Source organism: Mesocricetus auratus, unplaced genomic scaffold (genome assembly GCF_017639785.1).
Source record: "Mesocricetus auratus isolate SY011 unplaced genomic scaffold, BCM_Maur_2.0 Super-Scaffold_100006, whole genome shotgun sequence".
In the NCBI taxonomy this organism is placed as follows: Eukaryota; Metazoa; Chordata; class Mammalia; order Rodentia; family Cricetidae; genus Mesocricetus; species Mesocricetus auratus.
The window spans coordinates 67376901-67400387 of record NW_024429190.1 but is presented as its reverse complement, the minus strand read 5'-3'; the positions used below and the strand labels follow the sequence as shown (position 1 = coordinate 67400387).

Genomic DNA, 23487 nt, shown 5'->3' with positions numbered 1-23487 from the left:
GAGGAGAATGCTTCACTGTTCATATTTTCTGTCAACCTGTTTTGCTAAAATGAAAATCAAAATGGTGAAAAAAAAGAGTGTTTCCCATTATTAAAGACATTTTTATCTTTGGATCTTTGGTGTTTATAGGAGAAAATATTTTATCTTCCTCCACACCGGAACAAAGTAAAAGAGTTCAGAGACAGATTGAGTAACCGAGCTATCTGTCAAACTTAAAAGGACAGAAATATGTGAAGGTCAATAAAGGTGAACTCAGACATCAATATAGGTCAAGCAGAGATAAGGCAATGTCAATGAAGGGATGACTAAAGTTGGTTTTACAGCAATATACATTCTACCGCCAGCATTTGCCCTTTTCTGGGTTGACGGCTTTCAATAGACTGGGTGTGGATCCTTGGAAGTAAGAAGCTGATCCACACAGGCAAACGATAAACCACTTGGGGGAAACACCACATCTGGAACAAAAAAAAATTCCTTCCTAAGCACTTGTCTGGCAGTGACATTTTCAAATGGAGCCCGCCTCTTACCAGTTGCTGTAGCAATGACAGGGTATAGGAAATATTAAAAGAGTGCTTGGCCTTCCACCAGTCATTGCTGGATACCTTTTTCCCCTGATAGCTTCCTTTTCTCAAACCCCACAAAGGGCATGAGATGGGGAAGTTTGTAAATAATAGAAATGTGTTTTTCTATTCTGGAGGGTTGAATGTTCAAGATCACATGGTTCTTGTTGACTCAATGTCTTGTGAAGACCCACTCCTCAGACATGGTGCTCAATATCAATTGAAGACCCATTCCTTAGACATGGTGCCATAAATGCCAGAAGAGAGGGAAACACAAACAGGACTGTGAAAGCCCCGTAACCTCTTTTATGAGAATACTAATAACCTGGTTGTGACAACAGATGCCTGTCATCCCAGAGCTCAGTATGCTGAGACAGGAGGATTGCCACAAGTTTGAGGCCAACCTGAGTCATATAGTGAGACCAGTTCTCAAAACAAAACAACAAAAGAAATAACTAATCTATCCATATGAACAGAGTCCCCGCAGCTTAAGAACTTTCCAAGTGCCTTAACAATTACAATCACACCCACTTATGCTCTCTCTCTCTTCTCTCACCTCACTCTATCTCACCTCACTCTTCTCTTACTCACTCACACTCTCTCTCATGCTATAATAAATTAGGAGTAATGTGCTCTCTATGAAAAAAACAATTACAATCACCTTGACTCCAGAATCAGTAAATAACACATGCCTAACTGTCTTCCTTAGTGTCAAATACATCATATTCTTAGCTAATTTTTGTGTCTTCAACCTCATGGGAAATATAGTTATGTTATGACTGATGATTTAATGACTCTAAGGAGTCTATAGTGACACAAATAAGTCATCTTGCCACTACATTTTTTATTATGTATTTAATTTATGTTCATAACTTCATTGTTCACTCTATACCACTGATTATGTCACTATGAATTCTGTTTCTTGTTAACTGTATTAAATTTTATCCTTACATATCTTTGAATGAAGACCATAGTGAAATTTTCTTACTATCCAGATTTCTTTAACTTAAACATCTAGCAATACACTTTCTATTCATGTTTACTTCTAAAGTCTTAATCCAAATCATTGCATTTCTACACTCTGTATGGTGTCATTGGTCATTACCCCTCTATATAGCATAGTGACCAATAGTTAGAAGGTCTACTGTAACTATATAATAGTCACAAGGCCTACTGTTAGGTGAAGGAAGTGATTATATTCCTGCAAGGGTAATACCAACTGGAGGAAATAAAATGTAAATACCTGGTGAAAACAAGACAGAGCCAACTGAAAAGGCCCGAGAATGTGACAGAGAAATAGTCTACAAAACCCTGGGAAGAGATAGCCACACCATTCCTGATGACTATGAGACTAATGAAATGGAGTCTGTGGAGAGATTGGAATGAACGCCCCAGGTAACATTAGCAGAGAGTAAACTGGGAAGAGGTCATTTGCCTCCATCTCTACTGAAATATAGTAAATATAGTAAAGAGACATAATGGATCTATCTGAGCAGTATAAGCCAAAGAATCAGTCACAACACAGTCTAAACCCATCTTGTACTAAGTGTAGATGTGACTCAACCCAAACCAACCCATAACCTCACTGAAGAGCATAGAGAAAAGATAGAATTGGCCTAAATAACTTTGGAGAACAATGTTTTTACTAAAAACTGTAAGGTTAAAGACAAAAGAAATTTCATGTAATTACTCCACTCTACTTGTTAATAGTTCTCATGAGAAGTATGGCTCAATAATTCTAAAGCTCTTTAACATGTATCCAGGAATTGAACAAATGTATAAACTGAGGGCAGATAGTGGGAGACAAGTCCTCACTATCAAGAGAAGAGACAGAGATCAGTAAGAGGAAAGTTGAAATGAGCCCTGTGATTCTGAAATAAAGTGAGAGTTATAATGTGGAACTCATATGCATGTAGATAATGCATAGATATAGATATAGATGATAGATTAGATAGATTGATGACAGATTAGATAGATGATAAATAGATTTGATAGATGGAAGATAGATATTAGATAGATGATAGATAGATGATAGATGGATAGATAGATTATATAGATAGCAGATAGATAGATGAGAATAGATAGGTGGTAGAGATATATAGATGATAAATGTATTTGATAGATATTAAATAGATAGATGGATAGATTAGATAGATATATGATAGATGGATAGATTAGATAATAGAGAATAGATAGATGATAGATAGAGATAGATGGATAGATGATAGATTACATGTGTGTACATCTACATATGTATGTCCACATACTTAAATTTCTTAGTTCTGTTCCCTACAAAGTCATAGAGTCAGTAAGCCCTCACTAGTGAGAGGCACAGCCAGTACTCAGACCTTTGTAATACCAGACTCTAAACAAAGGAATCAGAGCTGCTTGGAAATGCTGATCTAATGAATGAGGAATGGAAAACACAGATTAATCTGTATCATCTAATAATGTCAGAAAGTGAAAAATACTTAAAAATGAAGCATGTAGACATCTGAAAGGGATATAATAGCCACTGAAAGGAGCCTGAACAATCAAAGCTCTAATAATTTGAGTAATAAAATATGTAACTGAATTATTACCCCAAATCCAGAATGAATACTGAGTTCATTTTGTTATAAATAATTGAACAGTTGTGAAGCAAACATGTCTTCCTGAGGAATTCTAATAAAACACATAGATGTTCCCCTTCCAGAAGCTTGATACCTTTCATGCCTCATTTGTGGGTGAGCTGTATAATGCTTTGTTTCCCAAAAAGACTATGCAAAGGAAAAAGTAATAACTTACAGTGAAGATACTTGGCAAATAAGGAAATAAGTCATTAACCTAACATCCCAGTATTAAATCATGTCCCCAATGTGTTATGAGACCAACTTTAATTTACACACACACACACACACACACACCAGTAGGCCTGCAATATTCTAGTAGCCCAGTCTTCTGAATCTTGAAGCAAAATGCAGAGACAAACAGCTAAATGATAGACAGATGCTCTCACAAAACCAGAGCTGACCGGGGCTCATTAGTTTCAGATGTTGACTCCATGGGAAGAATGAGAAGTGGAGGTTCATGAAATAGAGCATTGTGGGGCATAATTCTCTCAAAGTTTCACATTCCCCTTGGGTATCTAGGAGTGCTTAACGAGGCGGTGCCATCCAGATAATGCATCTAGACCTAGACCCTTACTGGCCCAGTTACACAGCAACACGTTACTCAAAACTATCTAGCTATACTTCCTGGTTTCCATCAGGCCAGGTTCCAGTCTTCATTCAATCCTCCCAATCTTTCTCCTATCTTTGATATTTTATCAGGAGGCCAAAGTATAGGTTGAGGGAGAGGTGAGTGCAGAATGTGTGAGGATTGAGAAGGATCTTTTCAAGTATCATGCTTAAAATGAAATGATAAAGGATTACTAAGAGTCAGTTGTAGAATGATATGAACAATTTGAAACCAATATATAATAATAAAAATTTCACATGACTATAAATGATTATGCATGTGAATTCATAGACAATGTTTGGGTAAGTCTATAAAATTCATAGGTCAGCTTATATATGAGCAATAACTTCCTGGAACAGTGAAATGAGTCTCACATCGAATGTAACTTCTAAATTTTTACATGACTCTTGCACCATCCAATGCTCATGCTTCACCAATCCAGTGTGTTTCAGCACCCCTCCAGATCACCCTCATCCAACATGGCTTCTTGAGGCTTTATACTATCATCCCAAACTGTAGTAAATGTTTCTCACGTTGCTTACTGTATCTGTTCAACCAGCCACCTTTAAAGTCATTCCTAGCTCCTTTGTCCCCAACTCATCTGACAAGGGAAAGTCATGGTTCATAAGATTTTAGTCTTTCATTCAGAACTCTCCTAACGAAATTAGTTTGTGTGCTCACTGCCCATAACTCAGGAGAATATTAGCATTTGTCTTCACTGTGTTTCCCATCAGGAACTACTATCTCTGCTGAAGGGAAAGAAAGGGAGAAAACTGAGTGTCTCCCAGAGCCTACAAGGCTGTCAGGAGGAAGTATGCCGTTGGAAAATACAGTCCTGGACCACAGAGTAGATTCTTTCATTTTTTATTAATTGCAGTACAGAGAAAAGAAGTCAAATGTTTAAAGAAATTTGTGTTCCTCAGGGTGTTTGTTTTACACCAACAGAAAAGATGAGTAAGTCCCGAGTCTTCATGTCTCTCTTTTTCTCAGGGCAGACTGAAAAACAGAAAGAGAAATTTAAGTGCTCTTTGTAAAATGGAGTATGTTTTCCAAATCTATTTTCTAGAAATGCTGAATCCCTGAGATGAATTGGTTTTTGCAATTTTCACCAGTAGACAGCCTAAGCATGATCTTGACTTAACTAAGCTCCTTCCCTCAGTGGGCAGAGGACACACTGTTGTATGTTGTGACCCACCCTCTCCATCAAGTCTCAAATCAGAGGTCCCATCATTTCTCAAGAACTTGGTACTTAATGTATTACTACTGATTACTTAATTTATTACAAATGAAAGATACCTTCTCAGAGTGTAACAGAATTTCCATTTCCTTCTAAAAGGGAAATAATTTTTTAAATAACTCTACATCTGTAGGTTCTTTGCTTGAATACTTGTATTGGCTTGTATTACAGTAAGTATGTGTTTTCATATAGAGAAACAGTTTTCTTTTGCCATCTCATCCTATTGTTGATCCATTTTTAAAATTCTCTTCCAAAATATTACAAACAAAATCAATCAACATAGCTGTGCTCAATTACCTCTATTTCTAAAGGAGGCTGTTTTGAAATGTGCATATAAAGTCTGCCAAAGCATGGCACATGACACACCAGAGATTCAGAAGTAGATCATTTATCACGAAACAGGAACCCCCATAAGATAGCTCCATCATATCTTTGCCTCTGGTTTGAATTCTGAAGTTTGGCTCCCTCTCTCCATATTTTGGCTGCCTCTTAAGTACCTTTCACTAATCTGTACCTTTATGTGTTAATTTTCTTATCTGCAAATGGAACCAAAATCTGTGAACATACGTGAGAACATAAGCGTAGTGGCTGGTGCTATAGACTATATGGGTTGGCAAATGGTAAGAAAATCTTGGCCATTTTAGGAAAAATGATTGATTACTTTTTTTAAAAATCCCAAATACAGTTACCTGAGATGCGTGCGATGTGTTTAGGCTAAAGCAGCTTGGCTCGAAGCAACAAGTTTTGGGCCCTGACCACAAAGAAATTATAGATGTTAGAAAAATATTAGCTAGACTATTATAATTTGCACTTCAACAGTTATCAGTGATGGCAAAGTAAATTCATATGCCTTGTATCACTTATTTATAGTTCAACTAGAATTTCTAAAACAAAGCTCACTGACAAAAGAATAAAATAAATTGCTGTTAGGCCATGAGGGCAAATGTGAAATGATTCAGACATGTAATTGTAAGTGGTTTTCCCCTCATGTGTGAAATATGTATGCAACATTTCAGGACAAGGTTTAAACAAGTTAATGATTCTGGGCTCTACAAATGTACATAAGTCTCATAAACTTGGAACTGAATGGCCATTACAAACATTTAATATGCCACAGTGTGGTAGGAGATGAAAATTAAGAGCTATGTAAGTCAGTTTGTATTACAGTTCCATAGCGAACACAGTCTAGATGGAACACATTATTCAGCATGTGAGTTTCTAATCCCCAATCTGACCAGATGCACAAAAATGGAAACTGATCATATTAAAATGCAAAACGCTCTATTACATCTTCGGAGAAGCAGGCCTCCTTGTCCTCAGCCTTGCAGCACTTATCCAAGAAAGCTGTAAATTCGCCCAACACGGTCCTCAGCTGTGGACCCGTAGCCTTGGGTTTGTGTTTCACCAGTTCAACAAGTGCCCTGCAACAGAGAGCAAGAACAGCAAGGAAATGATTACTCCCACGCAGGAAAACAAGGCAGCAAGCAGGGTGAGGCCACAGTTTAAGGTTGCAAATCTTGGAGCCAAGTGACTTTGGCTTCAAGGACCAAGCATGCTGTTGCTAATCCTAGTATTCTTGACTCTATGTGAGGGCAACAAGTGCCACTTGGCTAGGACTGAATCAAATGGAACGACTGGTGCAAGTCGCTCTGTGTTTTATGTAGTTTCAGGAGGTTTCCGAAAGACTTCTATCTGTGCACTTAATATACAGAATTTCACTCTCTTACATCGGCCCCGTTTGAAGCTAATAATGTAGATGCTATAAGAATGAAAACAAACCAAGCTGGGTCTCTTCCACTGGTATCCATAGAACAAGCAGTACCAGAGGAAAAGAGCTGCGTGGAGGATGAGTTTTGTAACATGGTCTAGACCTCGATCACAGGTGCCCAAAGGTGATAACAATCTCTGGCTACATTTCATGCCATTGGAACCTTTCCCAAGAGCAGTGAGGATTCAACCCTCCTATGTGCATTTCCAGATGTTTCTTATTCTGCTCTTAAAAGTCACTTTGTCCTGCCTCTGGTGTGGCTTCATCATGAAATAATTTCAGGTAATTATTGATACCTTGAAATAATTTCTCCTATGATTTCTATTACCTGTTTTATATCTATGCAAATTCACCAGTACGTTATCATTTTCTATTGTGCCTCAACTAGAATTTTATTCCTCTGTGGTTTTAATCCACAGTATTAAGGATAATTTATATGAAAAATTTTAATACAATTTTTTCACATAGAAAAAAGCGCTGACACTTTTTTGACACCATGCCAACATCTAAATACTTCTCTCTCAGGAATGTAACTACTGCATGAAAATAAAAATATCCAATTGACAAGTCTCGCTTTCAATACTACAGACAAATGCAACAAGAAGCTCACTCACGCTTGCTTCTTCATCTGCTTCTCCTTCTCTGGAAGTGAGCAGATATCAGCATGGAAGGTGAAGGTCTCAGCTTTAAATTCTTTGGGGACATAGGTCTCATCCACGGGCAGGGCAGAGAAACATGGCCGCCTTTCCACCACGGATCCAGTACAGCACTTGGTGACCTGCTCGCTCACTGGGGTCTTCTCATGCAGCACACAAACTCGGTTCAGGATCGCAGAGATCTGAAGGACAGGCAGACAGAGGAGCAGAACCGTCACTACTGTCCCACAGACACGCACTTTCCAAGGTGCAGAAAGAAACTGCCATATTGAATTAACAACTCTGAATTCAGCCTTGATTGGCATAATGATTTGTTTATCTTTGAAACCAAACATATGGGACATATAAAAATTGCCTCTCTTTTAGTTAAATGTAGGTGGCCTTGTCCCAGCTACACATACACATATGCACATATTAGTACACCCTTGTTATATTTGTTATATATTTGTTAATGTCTAAAGACAAAAGCCCAACACTGCTAACATTATTGTAGTTTAAGACTCACATAGTCTTCCACACAAGGTAGTCTCTGTGCTTCAGGAAGTACACAGCATTTGCTGCCCACTTTTCCTAGGTTCCTTGCAGCTTCCACAAGAGTTGGAGTTGACACCTGAGGTGCTTTCTGGGTGTAACGAACTATGAGCCTGTCATTCAAAAAAAAAAAACACATATGTTTCTATCCAGGAAACCGGCCTTGTGTAAAATATTACAACAAGAGAAAAATTTACCCTAAATCAACTAAGATTATTTCCCCCCTAATCAAATATTTTCACTTCTAGGATAATAGGATAGTATTGGAGGAAGACCTTACCCTGAGCAGCTAATTAAGTGACCATGAAAACTCCCTAGAGCATATTATCTTAGTCTTAGATGTGAAATAAAATCATAAAGAAATTAATTACATTTCTCTATCTAATGTCATTAATGTACTCAGTACTGCTTGAAATAAATTCTATCATAAACCCTGTGATAAAGCAGTCAAAAGGTCCTGGCGAAAAGATAGCTGATTTAATAGAGACAGTGCAAGGATTAAATGAAAGGAAGCAATGTCTGTCTTGCACATTATCTACCATCTAATAATATCTAGTATTTGATAATGCACCATAATCAGTAAAAGTCAATGTATGACTGTAATCTACTCAAGTGAAGAAATGATGTCAACTCCAAACTCTAGAGTTAGAAGAGAGTTAAAATGTAAATGATTAGGTTAGGCATTGGTGACGCATGCCTTTAATAACAGCACTCAGGAGGCAGAGGCAGGAAGATCTCTGTGAGTTCAAGACTAGCCTGGTCTACAGAGTGAGTGAGTGCCAGGATAGGCTCCAAATCTACACACAGAAACCCTGTCTCGAAAAACCAAGAAAAAATAAAATGTAAATGACCTGAATAAGGAATAATATGACTCTCCCATTGTCTCCACTTTACCTCTACAGATAAGGTTCTCTGGAATAGGAGTACTACTCTAGTAGGCCATCAGTCTCTATCTCTCCTAGGAATGAAATTCCATAGGAATACAAGGTCACAACTACCAAAGTTTAGGTATAACTCCCAAATTTGAATGTTTTCCCAAATGAACCCTTATTCATGTAATATTTACCTATTATCTAGATATGTTATCATACTCTTATGTTCAACAATTCTATCAATGCTTGAGCTTCTGCTGGCCAAAGCAAGCTGCTTCTTCTTCTACCAAATATTGTTCTATTGTTTGCTCATAAACTCTAACCTTCCAAGGATTCTCGGAGTATCAATATTTGCTATAAGTCCTCAAAACTACATACTCCCAAGAGACCAGTGTTTTATATTATACAGGGATATGGTCCTCTCCATTCTGAAAAGTAACTTACCTCATATCCAGAATTTTTTGATAGATAGGGATTATAAATAATGTGCTTTCAATACTAAGGTCATATGCTGGGTGGCCTACAGATTGCTTTTAAATAATTACAAATTGGTCAAGGAAAAAATAACTGGTAAGACTACTCACGCATTTTGGAATCCATACTCTCCAAGCTTCTCAAAAAGTTCACAGTTAGCTTTGACTAAGTTCTTAGGCTCTTCTACAAGAGGCTGAAATTCATCCAACTGCAACATAAAAGAATTGTATTTACAGCATCCTTCCTGAGAGCCCAATATAGGTCACTTGAATTTCTCCCTTCCTTCTGTCCTAAGACATTTCAGGAGATCTTCTATGTCATGTCTGTCCCATTATATTAAGATCATTCCTTTTATTTGCAAGGTCATTTTGTGCAAGTCACTAAGAATCATCAGGATCTGGAATTCAATGGCTGTATTTGAACCAGGCCACCTGACTTGGTTCCCTGTTATGCAACTGTTTTTCTCATTTCTAAGCTTCAAACTGACATCCTCTACAGTGGCATTAATTGTACTTAACTTGAACTGTTATGTTAACCAACTAAGTGGATGAAATTAAAAATCACACCTAGTGTACAGCAGACATTCAATAGACCATGGCCATCATTTGTAGGCAGTCTCTCTAGTTGGATCTGGAGGTCTCTGAGATAAGAGAGTCTACTCCCAGACTCAAGTCACAGAGGGGTGCCTGACATTCAGTAGCTCCTTTTTAAGTATGATTTCCTTCCGGTCCCAAATATTTCAGAAACCAGTATGTGCTGGCAGGAACCCTAATGTCTTCCACAACAAACTTGTAGGCATAACTCCTCGGAAAACTACTCCAAAACCTTCTCTAAAATGTTTGAAGGTAATTTAAAGGAATAGAGTATACAAACTTCTTTGAGATATTAATGCTAATAGTAGACAATTTGGGGGATTGGGTTAACAGTCTTTAAATCTAAGTTAAATACATCTTTCTTCTGCTTGATGTTCCCATAGGTAAAGCCTTTGAAGGTTGTTGTCTGAGTTTTACAGAATGGTTAAATACACTTTTTAAGAGTGGGGTGTGCTTTGTTGATCCTAAACTTGTATTGCATGTCTACTTTGTAGACAAAAATAAATACTTGTTGACAAAACAAATCTAAGTTGAAAAATCTCTCTTAGTTGGCATTTGAATGTACTCTCTTATTCTTGAGAGTATGAAAAGGGCAAAACTACAATAAGGATTTTGTGCAAGTAAAGATTCTTTCCTTTCTTCAAGCCTTCTCTAGGTTTGAAACTCTAGGTTTCTTTACATTTTATCTAAATTGTTTATCCTACCATGAATGAGAATTTTAGAGCTCATACTTACCTCCATCTCAAGAAAACATCTGAATTGACCTACATATTAATTTTTGTTAGTTCATCACTTCCTTTTTCCTTTCAGGAAGTGCTGCCAGGTGCTGCTGTGTTCTTGGCTTATGGAAACCTACCACTTTGCCATAGCATGCAGAAGGGTCAGCTTCAGCACAGCACTTTTCCAGGGTGGCTTCATATTTCTTAGCAAGTCTCAGCAGCAGGGCAACAGAGTAGTCAGGGTGCCTTCTTGCATATTCATACAAAAACCTAATGAAGATGAACATAGACTGAGTTAAACAAATGAGCAAGTAATAGACTCACATAACTCATCTCAATGGTGATTCACATTCCAGACATCCTGCATTGGAATGAGCTCTGTTCAGGAAACTAAACAGCAACAACTTGGGACCCAGAGATAACTCTTCCCAGGCTGTGTTTTGACACTGCAGGGTATTTTAGTGTTCTGCACTGGCTTATTAACAGTCAGTGCATTAGCTTCCTCCATTGCAGAATGGGGATAAAGAGAGCATCTTTCTTACAAGCTGGGTTAGGATAAATATATGGCACACTCTATCAAAGCACACAGAGACTAGCACATATTAAACTTTTGACCCAGTTATTTTTACTGTACATGTAGTTTCTTCTGAACTATGTCTCCAAAGTACCTTGACAAATGGGTAAATACAGACAATACTAAAAGTTTCTCTTTCTTCTACCTATGGGTGAAATCTTCTACTAAGTACTTTTTAGTGCATAGGGTACAGTCATAATCTAATAATAAACTGATAAAGTTAGCTGTTGCAGTTACTGAAAACATTTAGTCATTTGTTATTAATAATTGTATCCTGTCTTACCACACTGTGGCATTCTGGTCTTTTCAACCAAATATGAAAGAACTAGTGTCATATTGATGTTTATATGTATACATGTGTGTGGTTTTATATATCTATATATAAATACACACACACATATATATATGTATATATATATCTCCTTGATGTTATCACAGATATGGATAGACATAGATGGATAGGTAAGTAGATAGTTAAATAATAAGTAATATGTTCAAATAAATATTTAAGAAATATGCTTATAATAATGATTAAATGATACATATAACTTATACAGTCATGAAATATTTCTAAAGACTTCCAAAAATATCCCTATGAAGTAAGGAACATTGAGTTTATGCTAAATGCACGCATGATTTCATAATAGTATTTTAAAATACTTTTCAGGTAAATTTTAAAGGCTGAAAATGGGAAAGGTGAACAAATTTACTGAGAGCCACAGAAACCAAAGGAGAGTCTGCTCTGGCATTCTAAGCCATGCAGCTCTGTTAAAACTATGAAAGGAGCTGGGCTGTGGAGTCGCACTTGGGAGGCAGAGGCAGGGGGCTCTCTGTTATTTTGAGGCCAGCCTGCTCTACATAGTGCATTCCAGGACAGTCAGAACCTGTCTAAAAAACAAAACAAAACACAGCACAGCAACTATGAAAGGAACGGCATCTACTCACGTGCCCAGGAAGACGTCTTTGGCCTCAGCATAGTTCTTGCACACTTCCTTATCCTCAACAAAATCAGCAGCTAATGAAGGCAGGTCAGCAGGAAGGTCATCATTTTCCACCTCAGAAAGGCAGTGGGATTTCTTCAACACTGGCTTGTCACAGCAAGCCTGAAGTTTGCTAGAGATAGATGCTTGGTTTTCACACATGTACTTGGCAAGCTCCGCCTGAGAAAAGAAAAAAACAAATGTTTAAGAGAAATTACCTCTGCTATTTTTTTTCTACACACCTCTGTTATACAGGTAAAGTATCTTCATCCTGCTCTAGACAATACACAAATACATTCTCACCCACACAGTGCTTCAGAGCCTATGGACTAAAGATACCATGACTAAAACATCCCAATTAGATTCAAGAGAGACTGTTCAGGAACAAGTTGTTTATTTATTTAAATTAATTAGTTTTCATCATTCATTAATTTATGTTTGTATCACTGAGATAATTCAGGTTGTTTTTTTCCATAAAATTTAGCGCTATCTTTCCAAGTGTTCCTCCCAAATTATGGGTAGGTGTTTTAAAACTAAGTAACTCATTAAAATAAGGGGTATAATTAAATAAAGAATAATGGGTGCAGTTATGGATCCTGCCTACATACATAAAACATCAGGGGTTGGCCTGGAGAGATGGCTCCGAGTTTAAGAGCACTGATTGCTCTTCCAGAGAACCCAAGTTTAATTCCCAACAACCACATGGTGGCTCACAACCATCTATAATGAGATCTTGTGCCCTCTTCTGGCGTGCAGGCGAAATACTGTATACATAATAAATAAATCTTAGAAAAAGATTTCTAGGGGTTATCATGGCAGAAGAAGCTTGTGGTATTTGTTTATATTTTCAATCTTTAGAAAGGGGAAGTGAAGGGGATGACAGTACAACTTCAAAGAAAGTGAGATCAGTGAGAATATTTACGTACTTAACACAGACAGTTAATAAGGGGAAAAACTACAGAGGGGAAACTGGATCATTTCTTTTAAAGCCTCTCCAGTCTGTGGGATCTCCAGGCCCACTTCTCTCCCCAAAACATCATAGAAATTTACGTTTGTAACTGTTCCCTCTCCATTTAGGCCTTCCTAGAGTGTGGTTGAACAAAGGCATTTCAGGCCATTTAATAATTCAGAAAACTGTCTTTGGGGGGGTTCGTTTTTGTTTTGTGGTGTATTTGGTTTGTTTGTTTTCCTGGACAGTGCTGCAAAAGCAAGGAAAGCTTTGTGTAAAGGAGAGTCCAGAGACCATGTCAAACACTGTCAGTGTTCATCTCTGCAGCCAAGCACACCACTGACTCTAGCACACAATGACTCTTTACCCTGTCATCTGCGCATTCAAGCAGGTCGCCATGGCAGCATTCCTCGGTGAGTTTGGTAAGGTCTGTTGCCAACTTGGTAATTTCTGCGAAGTCAGCCTTGGGGAATTTCTGGCTCATACGAGCTACTGCCCTAAAAAGCAAATTTCCCCATCAAAGAATTATTATTATGTTGTATTTGTAAGAAAGCAGTGAAAAGACACCATTTATAACAAGGAATCTCAAAACTAAGTGAAATGAAGAAAATTATAAAAATTCGCTAGTTCTTGTAATGCTAGTTCTGACATAATAGTTATGTTTTCCTTTGGCAGAATTATCTACTAAAGAATGGGGGTGGTGTGTGGAAAGCTAATGCTTCACAAATTAAAATCAAAAAGGAATTCCCAAAGGGGTGGCAGTCTAAGGGGTATCAAGTTTTGAATCCTTATCTGACTTCTGTCTCTGGCTTGATCGCATCTTAGCAGTATGACCCCAAGCAGGCTTCAGCTTTTATAGTGTGGCAGCTCACTATATCAAAGGATCCAGGAAGTAAAATTATGCAATGGTATGAAAACATTCATCATTTTTTGCCTTAATTAAGATATACCTTTCTGAATTATAGAGGTCTGTGGAGGGGAAAAAACCATCCTAACTTCTAGAAAATTAGAGAGGATTTTTGTTTGTTTGCTTTAATCACACATCTTTATGCCAAGACATTGTTCCAGCTGTCTGCCTCTAAGCTCCACGGCAAGATGCAAAAAGCCAAAATCTTTATGATTTCCAAAATAATTTTCAGTTCTGTAGCTCTGATAAAGGCTTTGCAAGAACCAATCATAGCCTGCATAACAGTGTGTTGTTTAATGTTGGAGTTGCTATATTTGTTGATTTGATTGACTTTAAGAATTTGGATAGAATGTGACTCTGTGGCGCAAGGGATAGTACATCGAACTTCTAGTGGCGAAGAATTTGGATAGTAGAGGTGACTTAGTGAGGATAATTCTTGCTGACAGTTTCTAGAGAACATGCACAATGTCTGTCATCCCCCATTCTCTCTCCTACTGTGTTGATTGGTTATTGATGACCAGGCAAGGTGCTAGAAGCGCTAGCATGTTTTTCTCGGCTTATATATTAAGAAATGTTCCCAGATTCAGATACATAATACAAAAAGCAAAGAGATGGTAGAACAGAATTGGAGTTATAAGAAAAGTCAAAGTAATAACTCCAACTTAGTGTATGGCTAAATTCAGTTATCCAATTATCCAGACATTAAGCAGGTCACTTTCAGATTGAGGGGAAATAAATTAAATAAATGAATTGCCCTGACTGGGACTGTATTTTTAAGTTTCTAAAATGAGATTCCTAGTCTTTATAAACAAATTGAATCTAAGTTTCTGTCTTCTTTTAGAAAAGAAAAGCCTTGTAAATTCTTTGACAATTTAAAACAAAAATTGAGACAAAATTGTCAGATTATTACTGTTATTATGATATCACCTCTATCAACTTCTCATGAAGTACCTTATAAATGCACAGTCTTGTAGACTGGACAATTATCATTATAAAGATGCAAGCTATTATATATGTAAAAAGAAATATGTACCATGCTTTGAAAGCTCTCTGTCCAAATCTCTGCAAGCTGGAGCACTTCAGTCTTTGATTAACAGATGAGGCCAATGCTTTCTCCTTCAGAGCATCAAGCTACAAAAAGAAATCCAGTTGAAAGAAATTTGCAAACCACTATTTCTACACACACACACACACACACACACACACACACACACACACACACTTTCAACAGTGCAGAAAGCTCCATGCCAAAGTAACTTGTTTGTGTGGGGAGTTGAACTCAGAACTTTGAGCATGTTAGGCAAGACCTCTTTGTCAGTGAGATGCACCTTGCATCCAAATGAAAATTTAAAAAGATAACTAAGCCTAAATTCACAAGGACTCCCTTTTGACAAATGACTATTTTGATTCCTAAGGGAAAGAAAATCAATCTGTGTGGAGGCTTCTCGGTGCTTAAAAAGCAGCATGGAGACATTGCCAGGGAGAGGGTCCTGAGAGGAGACATATACGCTAATATCCCAGGGCATATATGTATGTATTTATATATGTACTGACTTTTTAATTTTGGAACTAATTTTTCTGGGTCCCTACTTCATCAACTTTCATAAAATCGGTAAGTGCCTAAGAAAAACAAATGGTTCATATTCCTTAAGGGAAGAAAGGAATGGATTCCAAGTTCTAGCTAGCCTCAGTAAAATTCTCTGCTTTGAATTCTATTCCTAATAAAATGTCTCAAGGAAGAATAAAAAAAAACTAGCCCTTGCTGTCCAGTTTGACAAATGCTGTGATACTAGAGAAGTCACGGCCACAAACAATGGGACGATAAGTAAACACACATACAGACTCCGTCTCAGACCATTACTGCTAAATCTTAGAAGGATGAAATGTATTAGAACAAAAATCCATTGGTAAATTAAGAGGGAAGAAGGTTTTCTAATGACATAGAGAAGTTTCATTCAGAGATTAGGATTTCCTAAATCTAGCCATAAAATGGTGAAAATCTGGGATGGGGAACACCGAGGGGTCTTTTTTTTTTTCACTCTTTCCAGAGATTGATTACCTTGGGTGTGATGCAAGCAGCTTTGTCAGCTTCTCCACAGCACTCAGTCATGATGGCGCTATATTTCTCAGCATAGTAAAGGAGCTCTGGGGCATAGAAGTAAGGATGTCTTCTGGCAACTTCATGCAGATAGCTGAGTTATGGAAAAAGAAGAAAGCAGGCAATCATTTCCCACAGCACACAACACTATAGAAATGACAAGCCAACCCAAACCCAAAGACTTATAATTGACCAGTTTCCCTCAGTGTGGCCATGAGTGATGGCCTGCCTGTGTTGTTCTTAAGTGAGACAGGGAGATTAAATTTGTGTACATGTGTACAAATATTTAAACATGTGCACTTTTGGCAAATAGTCAACATTTGGGTGACAGAATGTTCCTGACTGAAATAAAATTGGTCCAGAGAACATGAACGTGACACACACGCACCACTCAGAATATTTTACAACTTCTCAATCTCAGATTTTTTCACACAGGTCATATATGTTTTCAAGATCAAAATATCCTTGATCTTTTTAGTGTCATTGTCAAAGGTGTTGTATCAAATATTATGCTTTTAAAAATCACCTTGAGGTAAAACCTTCCCAGACTTGATGCTGGATATTTCGGGTTTGGATGACTATGAGTGTAAGGGTTACTGGCAGACTTACTGCCATTTTTAGTTTAAAGCATGGATAGCTGGTTACTTACTGTCCCATAAACGTAACAGCATTCTCCTGAAAGGAGGTGCACATGGCCTCAGCATCTGGCCTCACAAATGGGGGCAGGTTGGGGTGGTCATCTTTGTGTTTCAGGAAACATTCATTCCTTTCCGGTTCTTTTTTTGCACAGCAGTCAGCCAGTTCACCATAGCTGTCACGAAGAGTTGGAATGGCACAAAGCTTATCTCCAAAAAGAGTGTGCTGCGTGGAAAACAGAAGGTGTCAAATTCCTGCCAGTACCTGACTTTTCTCTACAACCAAAGAACTCAATGTGAGGATGAAACTTGGTTAAAAAAGCAAAGTGTGTAGGTATATAGATGATATGTACCTGTATTAAAGCATTACATGACACCCTAAAATACATATAATTTTATTCTTTTATATACCACTTAAAAATTGAAACATAAAAATTGTTAACAAAATAAATCATATTTAAAACTGTGAAGCAAAAGGAAAATGTATAAAAATCCCTTCTTTTACTTTCCTTTAATATGCCTATTTTTTGTGTAATTTTCACAATAGCCAAATGCCACAGTATTGTGAACGGTGACTAAAACAGAGAGGCAAATAGCTAAGGGCCTTAAGGAGTGTCGCTTAACATGCCTTCTGTCTGGCACTAAAGCTAGGAGAAAAGCCACTACAATTTAAAAAAACTCAAGGGAAACTAGTACTAGAAGAAGACTGTGAATTCATGTCAGGAGTAACAATGCTCACACAACTTCTCATGTGACTTTTGAAGAAGGAATAGAAGCTGCCCAAGTTTTTAGTAGGTTCCATGGAAAACTGAGGACTATCATAATTTACTGTAAGTAATTACTACATTAAAATACAGATCTCCTCTTTATTCTAGAAACAATGCCCCCACAAGACTTTATTTGTTAAATAATATTTCCTTTCCTCATTAATTTCTATTATAAAAGTCATTTAACTTCATGAAAAATTTACTGATCTAAAGAGAATTTAATAGCTTTTAAAAACATAGTTCTAGGAATATCAAGGTAGAACTGTAATATTTTGTATGAAGTCCTAACTCCACAATGAGAGGGAAACGTTTCCAGAGGAAAGCAAGAAAAAAGTGCCTAGAGATAAGTTTGAAAAATGGCTTTACCCATAGATTAAGTAGTCAGAGAAGCCCAGGCCTCGAGTTTTGAAGCCCTACCCATAAATTAAAAAACTTCTAAATGATAAAAAAATCCACTTTCTAATTGTGTATAAAAATATATGCCCCTAAGATAGAAAATAAAGAGCTATACCATGATTTTATCCAAGAAACCAAAGAGTTAAGAAATCAGCTGATGTGTTATGAAGATTAACAGTACCATCATGTCAAGAAAAACATTGTCCTTCTTGTTCTACTGTAGCATTACCTGTAATAATCAAAATGTATAAACAGCCTAAACAGCCACCATCAAAAGGCTACATAAAGAAAATGTGGGTGGACAAATTAAGAATGTGGTAAATATATGCTAGGGATTACTATTACTATGATTGCTAAGTGCAATAAGCCAGTCAAAGAAGGATACATTCTGTGTGATCCTACTCATATAAGGTACCAAAATAGTCCAATTCATGGAATCCAAAAGGGGAAGGATGGCTGACAAACAGGATTATCTCAGTTACTCATCATCCGGTATAGAATCTCAGCTAAGCAAGATAACTTCTTCAGATCTGCTGGATGATATTGTAGCTAGGGTCAACTACAGTAAGAGGGTAGAGGGCTCTCTCCACAAAACAATTAGTAAGTACATAAAAGCATGCTATTGCTATTAGCCTCTGTGAACAGAAATCAGATTTTAGAGCTTGGAAAGCAATTGTACAAATGACAAATTGCCATTAAAAATATTATAACTGTTAGCTATAGTCCCCAAGAATTTTTTAAGTTGTGAGCATACCTACAGTGTCTCTATTTGCTTGCAATTTTGATCATTTAATAACTTTTTATTGCTTCTTTTATTTTTAGATATTACTATATATTAACATCATTTCCTCCTTCTCCCTTTTCCTTCCAAGCCCTCCATATATGCTCCCTTGTTCTCTTTCAGATCCATGACCTCATTTCTCACCAATTGTTATTACATAAATATGTGTTTATATAATTACATAGACACTCCTCAATATAGCCTGTTAGTCTGTATAATGTTACTTGTATGTATGTTTTCAGGGCTAACCAAGGCATTGAACTAACCAATTGGTATTCTGTACCCTGGAGAAGACAATTTCTCCTGCTCCCAGCATTCTTTATTTGCCTATAGTTCTTTGTGTAGGGTTGAAGCCTTGTGGTCTTTTATCCACTTTGGCACATCTATTGTTGTTGGCATTGTCAAGCTCATATCTGACCATTCATTTTGGTGAGACTTTTTGACTACTTACAAGTGATTTGTCACAGTTTTCAGCAGACTCATCAGCAACACATGTTTTTGCAAAGTCGGTTACTTCATTCACTAATTTCACATGTTCTTCATATGGGCATTTCTGGAGAAACTGGGAAAAGGCGATAAGGACTCTGAAAGGACAGACATAGAAATAAAACTTTAGTATGGAGCAGTTGGCTTTCTTAAACAGCAAATTGTGTATGTGTACACCATCTATATTTTGTATATCTTTCTTACAAGTGGCTGCCAGCTCTTCTCTGAGGGATAACCAGGAAGATATGCATTTCCAAGCAAAAAGAACATGGACTTCTACCATGCTTAAGTATAGATGCATATGTGTGTCAGTAGATTTATGAACATGGGGCAAATAAACTATGTTCTAAATGCACTTCATTGTCAAGGCTAGGCATTACATAAGTTCTTTGAGTTATTTCTTTTCTAATCCATATACCTCTGATTAACAGAGGTATATGACACTATTGATCCTTTAAAAATTAACTTCCTATTTTCCACATTAAAATTTTTTTGAGGTTGGGGCTGCGACTTAACTATAGACCATTTGCTTCACATGTACAAGGCCCCAGTATGACACAATGACATAATAATCTTCTCAAGGTATCATGGGATCTTTCTTTATAAAAAAGAATTAGCAAGTTAGCTGCACAAGGAACTATATATCTTAGACCTTCCCAGAAAGAAAGATAGGATTCTGTACTTTGCAAGTTTGATATGGGCTCCAGAAACTCCCTCTGCAGTAAAGCAGTCATTAGCCACAGATGGCTAGATACATTTAATTAAAATATAGTATTGTTTAAATGTGTGCTCCTCAGTTAGACTTGTCATGCTTCAAGTACCCACTAACCACATGTCTTCTGACTGCCATATTGCTCAGCACAGTCCAAGAGTCTTTCCATCAATGGTGACATTTCTACTGGATGGTACTACTCTACAGTTTTCACACTCAAGGTGGGAAACAACATCTTAGAACTTGAAATAATAATAACTGAAACACTAAATTGACTTTCAACATTTTAACTTACAGGCCTTTGAAATGTTGTTCTCCCAAATCTTTAAACCGATGAGCGATCTCACTCTTGTCTGTGGGAACAGAGAGAGGAAAAACCACAAAACATATTAAAATATTGATGAAGACACCTAATTATAGTGCTACTTTTCATACTTCTTTCCACAAACTGAAGCTCCTTGTTTACTTTAAGACCCTGGCCTCTCATCTCTCCAAAAAAAGGAAACAAACCACGAAGCTGCCAGAGTCCTTCCTCCTTCATTTAAATATCTGTCCTGTCACCAAAAATAGTACTTTAAAACTCGTTAAGTGTTCATAGCTTTGCACTCAAACCTAAGATTCAAGGCTTTTGTCACATCTGTCAGTATCTACTAAGACAACCTGAAATAAAAGCAAATACAGATGGAAGCTCCACTTATAAAAATAAACAACCCACACTTGAAGTTTTTAGTACAGCATGGTAGAGTAAACGGGCCTTTGAGACTATGAAAAACTCTGGCTTCAGCTGTATTCCATAGAGCTTAAGTCACTCTGCCTAGCATTTCTTTAAAATTAAAAGAAATGTAAAACTAAGCTTTAAAAAAACCCTTCATTATTGCCACCTAAGATGTCCAAAGTATATTAATAATATAACCACACAAGGGTTCCTAGGTACAAAATATCATAAAAGTCTAGAAATAAGCACAAGAGGAAACTTAACTCTTTAAAATGCAGGCCTTCCATTACTAGGAAAGTAAGATAAAAGCAGAGCAGTGAAAACATAAAATTCTTACGTGCATCTCGGCGAAACAATCCCCTGGAAAAAGCAGAGTCGGAGACGAAGAGGAGGAGGAGGAAGGTTACCCACTTCATTGTGCCAGAGCTTGTGGGGTTGATAGGAAAGGTGAGATGTATGGAGGGAAATCCGCTCTAATATACTTCTTTAGCCAATAACTGTAGATAATTAACCAGGCCCATCTTGCATTTCATTGGTTCCTATCAGATTACAAAATCATAAAATCATTGCCAAAAAGTTGTTTGACTAAATCCCTTGCGTATGTTTGCCATCTGGAGCTGTTTTCCCCACAAAACTTTGTCAATTCATTAAAGTTATGTAAAACATCAAATTTTACATAAGAGTTTAAACTGTTCAAATATATTGCCCCTTACTGTGTTCTCTGTCTCCCATTTGAGCATTATGGTTTGGGCCTCTGCATGGAAGCATGACATATTTTAAATATAAGTACTGAATTACATCTGTTATTCATTCAAAACATGCTTTTATCTATTGGTAATAAAGAATTTGCATGAGGAAGGGGTGCTGATTACAGGGTTTCCATGTCTTTCTCATCCTTTGAAATTAGAAACTTCCATAAAGCTCACATTGCCTCAAATGTAAATGGAGAAAAAGTCAGAGCAGTAATAACAATTGTGGTGGATGTTTACAAGTTTTGTGTCACCAGCCCAGCTCTGACTGTATGTGAAACAGGCCTGATGTGTAATATTTTCGACTGATGTGAATCTTTCTTAGGCTTTGTATTTTTTAGAAGAGACACGCACCCAAATGGTAGTGATGATGGTCTTTGCCACCATAACATACTTCCTCTGACACAGGAACTGATAATTAGTAGCAGACCAGTTGTCTCTCTCATCTAAAAAGAATGAGTTGGTCAAATCTAAATTGTCCCCATGGTATCTACATGTATGAAGACTGCCGAGTGGCCAGGAAAACATGCTTTTTCAAATCTAGCTATACAATGAAAGAAATCTACTTTCTATGACCTCATCTTCAGGAAGGTGTACAAATTATATAACCAAACTCGGGAGATATCAAACACAAATAATGAAGGAGAAGGGACAAGTGTTTTCTTGTTTGGATGATGACTCAAAGGTGTCTTGAAATGAAATTACAGACTAGTCTCTGAAGACACAGATGAACAGACAATAAAAGAATACCTACCTGTGGAATTCATTCCACCAGGGGTAGGCAGGAGGGTTGAGCCAAAAACTGGAAAGAAACAAACAAAAACAACAACAACAAAAACCAAACAAACAAAAAAAGCAAGACAGAAAGAAGCTAAAGAAAGATGATTCTTTCTTGGAAAAAATTATAAATTTCTCTTTCAATTTCCTAGAAAGTGGTCACTATTTATTTGAAGTCAGTAGCCATGCCCAACCTTGTCCTAGTGTGAGTCTGGAGGTATAAGCAAGTATGCAGTGCTTCAGTCCTTGAATATATTTGTATTGCTACTCACAAATTCAGGCTTTTCCTACTCACACATGCCATGTGCGTATATTTTTCATCTGACGGCTGAGTAAAACAATCTGTGTATCTACTTTGCATTTATATTATAGTATAATCATGAATACCAAAGTCTAAAATAATCAAATTCATCATAATGGACTAGGAGCTTGAGGTGATTTACTGATTGATGAAGCTCCAAGAATTTAAAAATACAAATTAATAACAGCTGAGTCTTTCTTTAACGATATTAATTCAATGTTTTACATGTGTATAACATAATTAATCATAAGCTTGATTCTTAACACTATCTCTATGCTTACAAGAAATGCTTGAACAGTTATATTTGGTAAGAAAGAATTTATATTTTCTTCTGCAAATCCTGGCATTACTTCTGTATATATATTCTATACTGAGAAGAATGAAGCCATTTAATTGTTAGTTATTTCTAAATTTAAGCTTTTAAACTCTGTGGTTAGTCAGTCATAAGAAGAGTTTGTCATGACCATAAATATAAAAATTTAACTAAGTTTTAAATACAGCTTAGAGAATCTATTTTCTGAGTAAATAGAAAATAGCTCAGATGATTTTTAAGTGTTTTCTTGTGCTTGTGGGAGGATGTTAAAAATAAAGAATAGTTGAAGAATTCTTTTTTCGGAAAGCATAATCATGTGCTCATCATTTAGAAGTGAAAAAAACAAAAAACAAAACCCATTCGTATTGAAATGCAAATATGACCAGGAATTAAACATGAGCTTCAATCCCTTTTGTCCTTTGTTTTCCCACTATCTTGTTGGGTGTTTGTTGTTTTGTTTTCATTTATTTTGATAGGATGGTTTTGAAGTAGATGGATTATCTTGTTGGAACTGTTTTTTACTTCCTTTTCACCCCAATTACAACCTAAAAGTCCTCCTGATTTCTGGAGCCTCTCATAAATTCTTTCAAGCCAGTCTTGCCTTCCATCTGCCAGATCCTACAGTACTTCTTGATCTCGTCTTTGAAGCAAACTGTTTCCTGGAAAACATGATATCAATGCCTTATAACATCCTTAGGATTTTACCACAGACTTTCTA

The 23487-nt window shown here is 36.9% G+C and overlaps 1 protein-coding gene across 2 annotated transcripts; it reads right to left on the bottom strand.

Moving 5' to 3' along the window:
- Positions 1 to 4627: 4627 nt before the first annotated feature.
- Alb (albumin) lies at positions 4628 to 22148 on the bottom strand. 2 transcript variants are annotated; one of them, XM_040746566.1, is made up of 16 exons: positions 22133 to 22148; positions 20967 to 21168; positions 20210 to 20267; positions 19168 to 19300; positions 16787 to 16998; positions 16099 to 16231; positions 15073 to 15170; positions 13500 to 13629; positions 12149 to 12363; positions 10767 to 10899; positions 9428 to 9525; positions 7946 to 8084; positions 7399 to 7622; positions 6305 to 6437; positions 5706 to 5767; positions 4628 to 4775 (listed from the first exon to the last, which is right to left on the bottom strand). In XM_040746566.1, the coding sequence occupies exons 2-15, from the start codon at positions 21043 to 21045 to the stop codon at positions 5726 to 5728; spliced, it is 1827 nt and encodes a 608-aa protein (XP_040602500.1). In that variant the 5' UTR covers positions 21046 to 21168; positions 22133 to 22148; the 3' UTR covers positions 4628 to 4775; positions 5706 to 5725.
- Positions 22149 to 23487: the final 1339 nt, after the last annotated feature.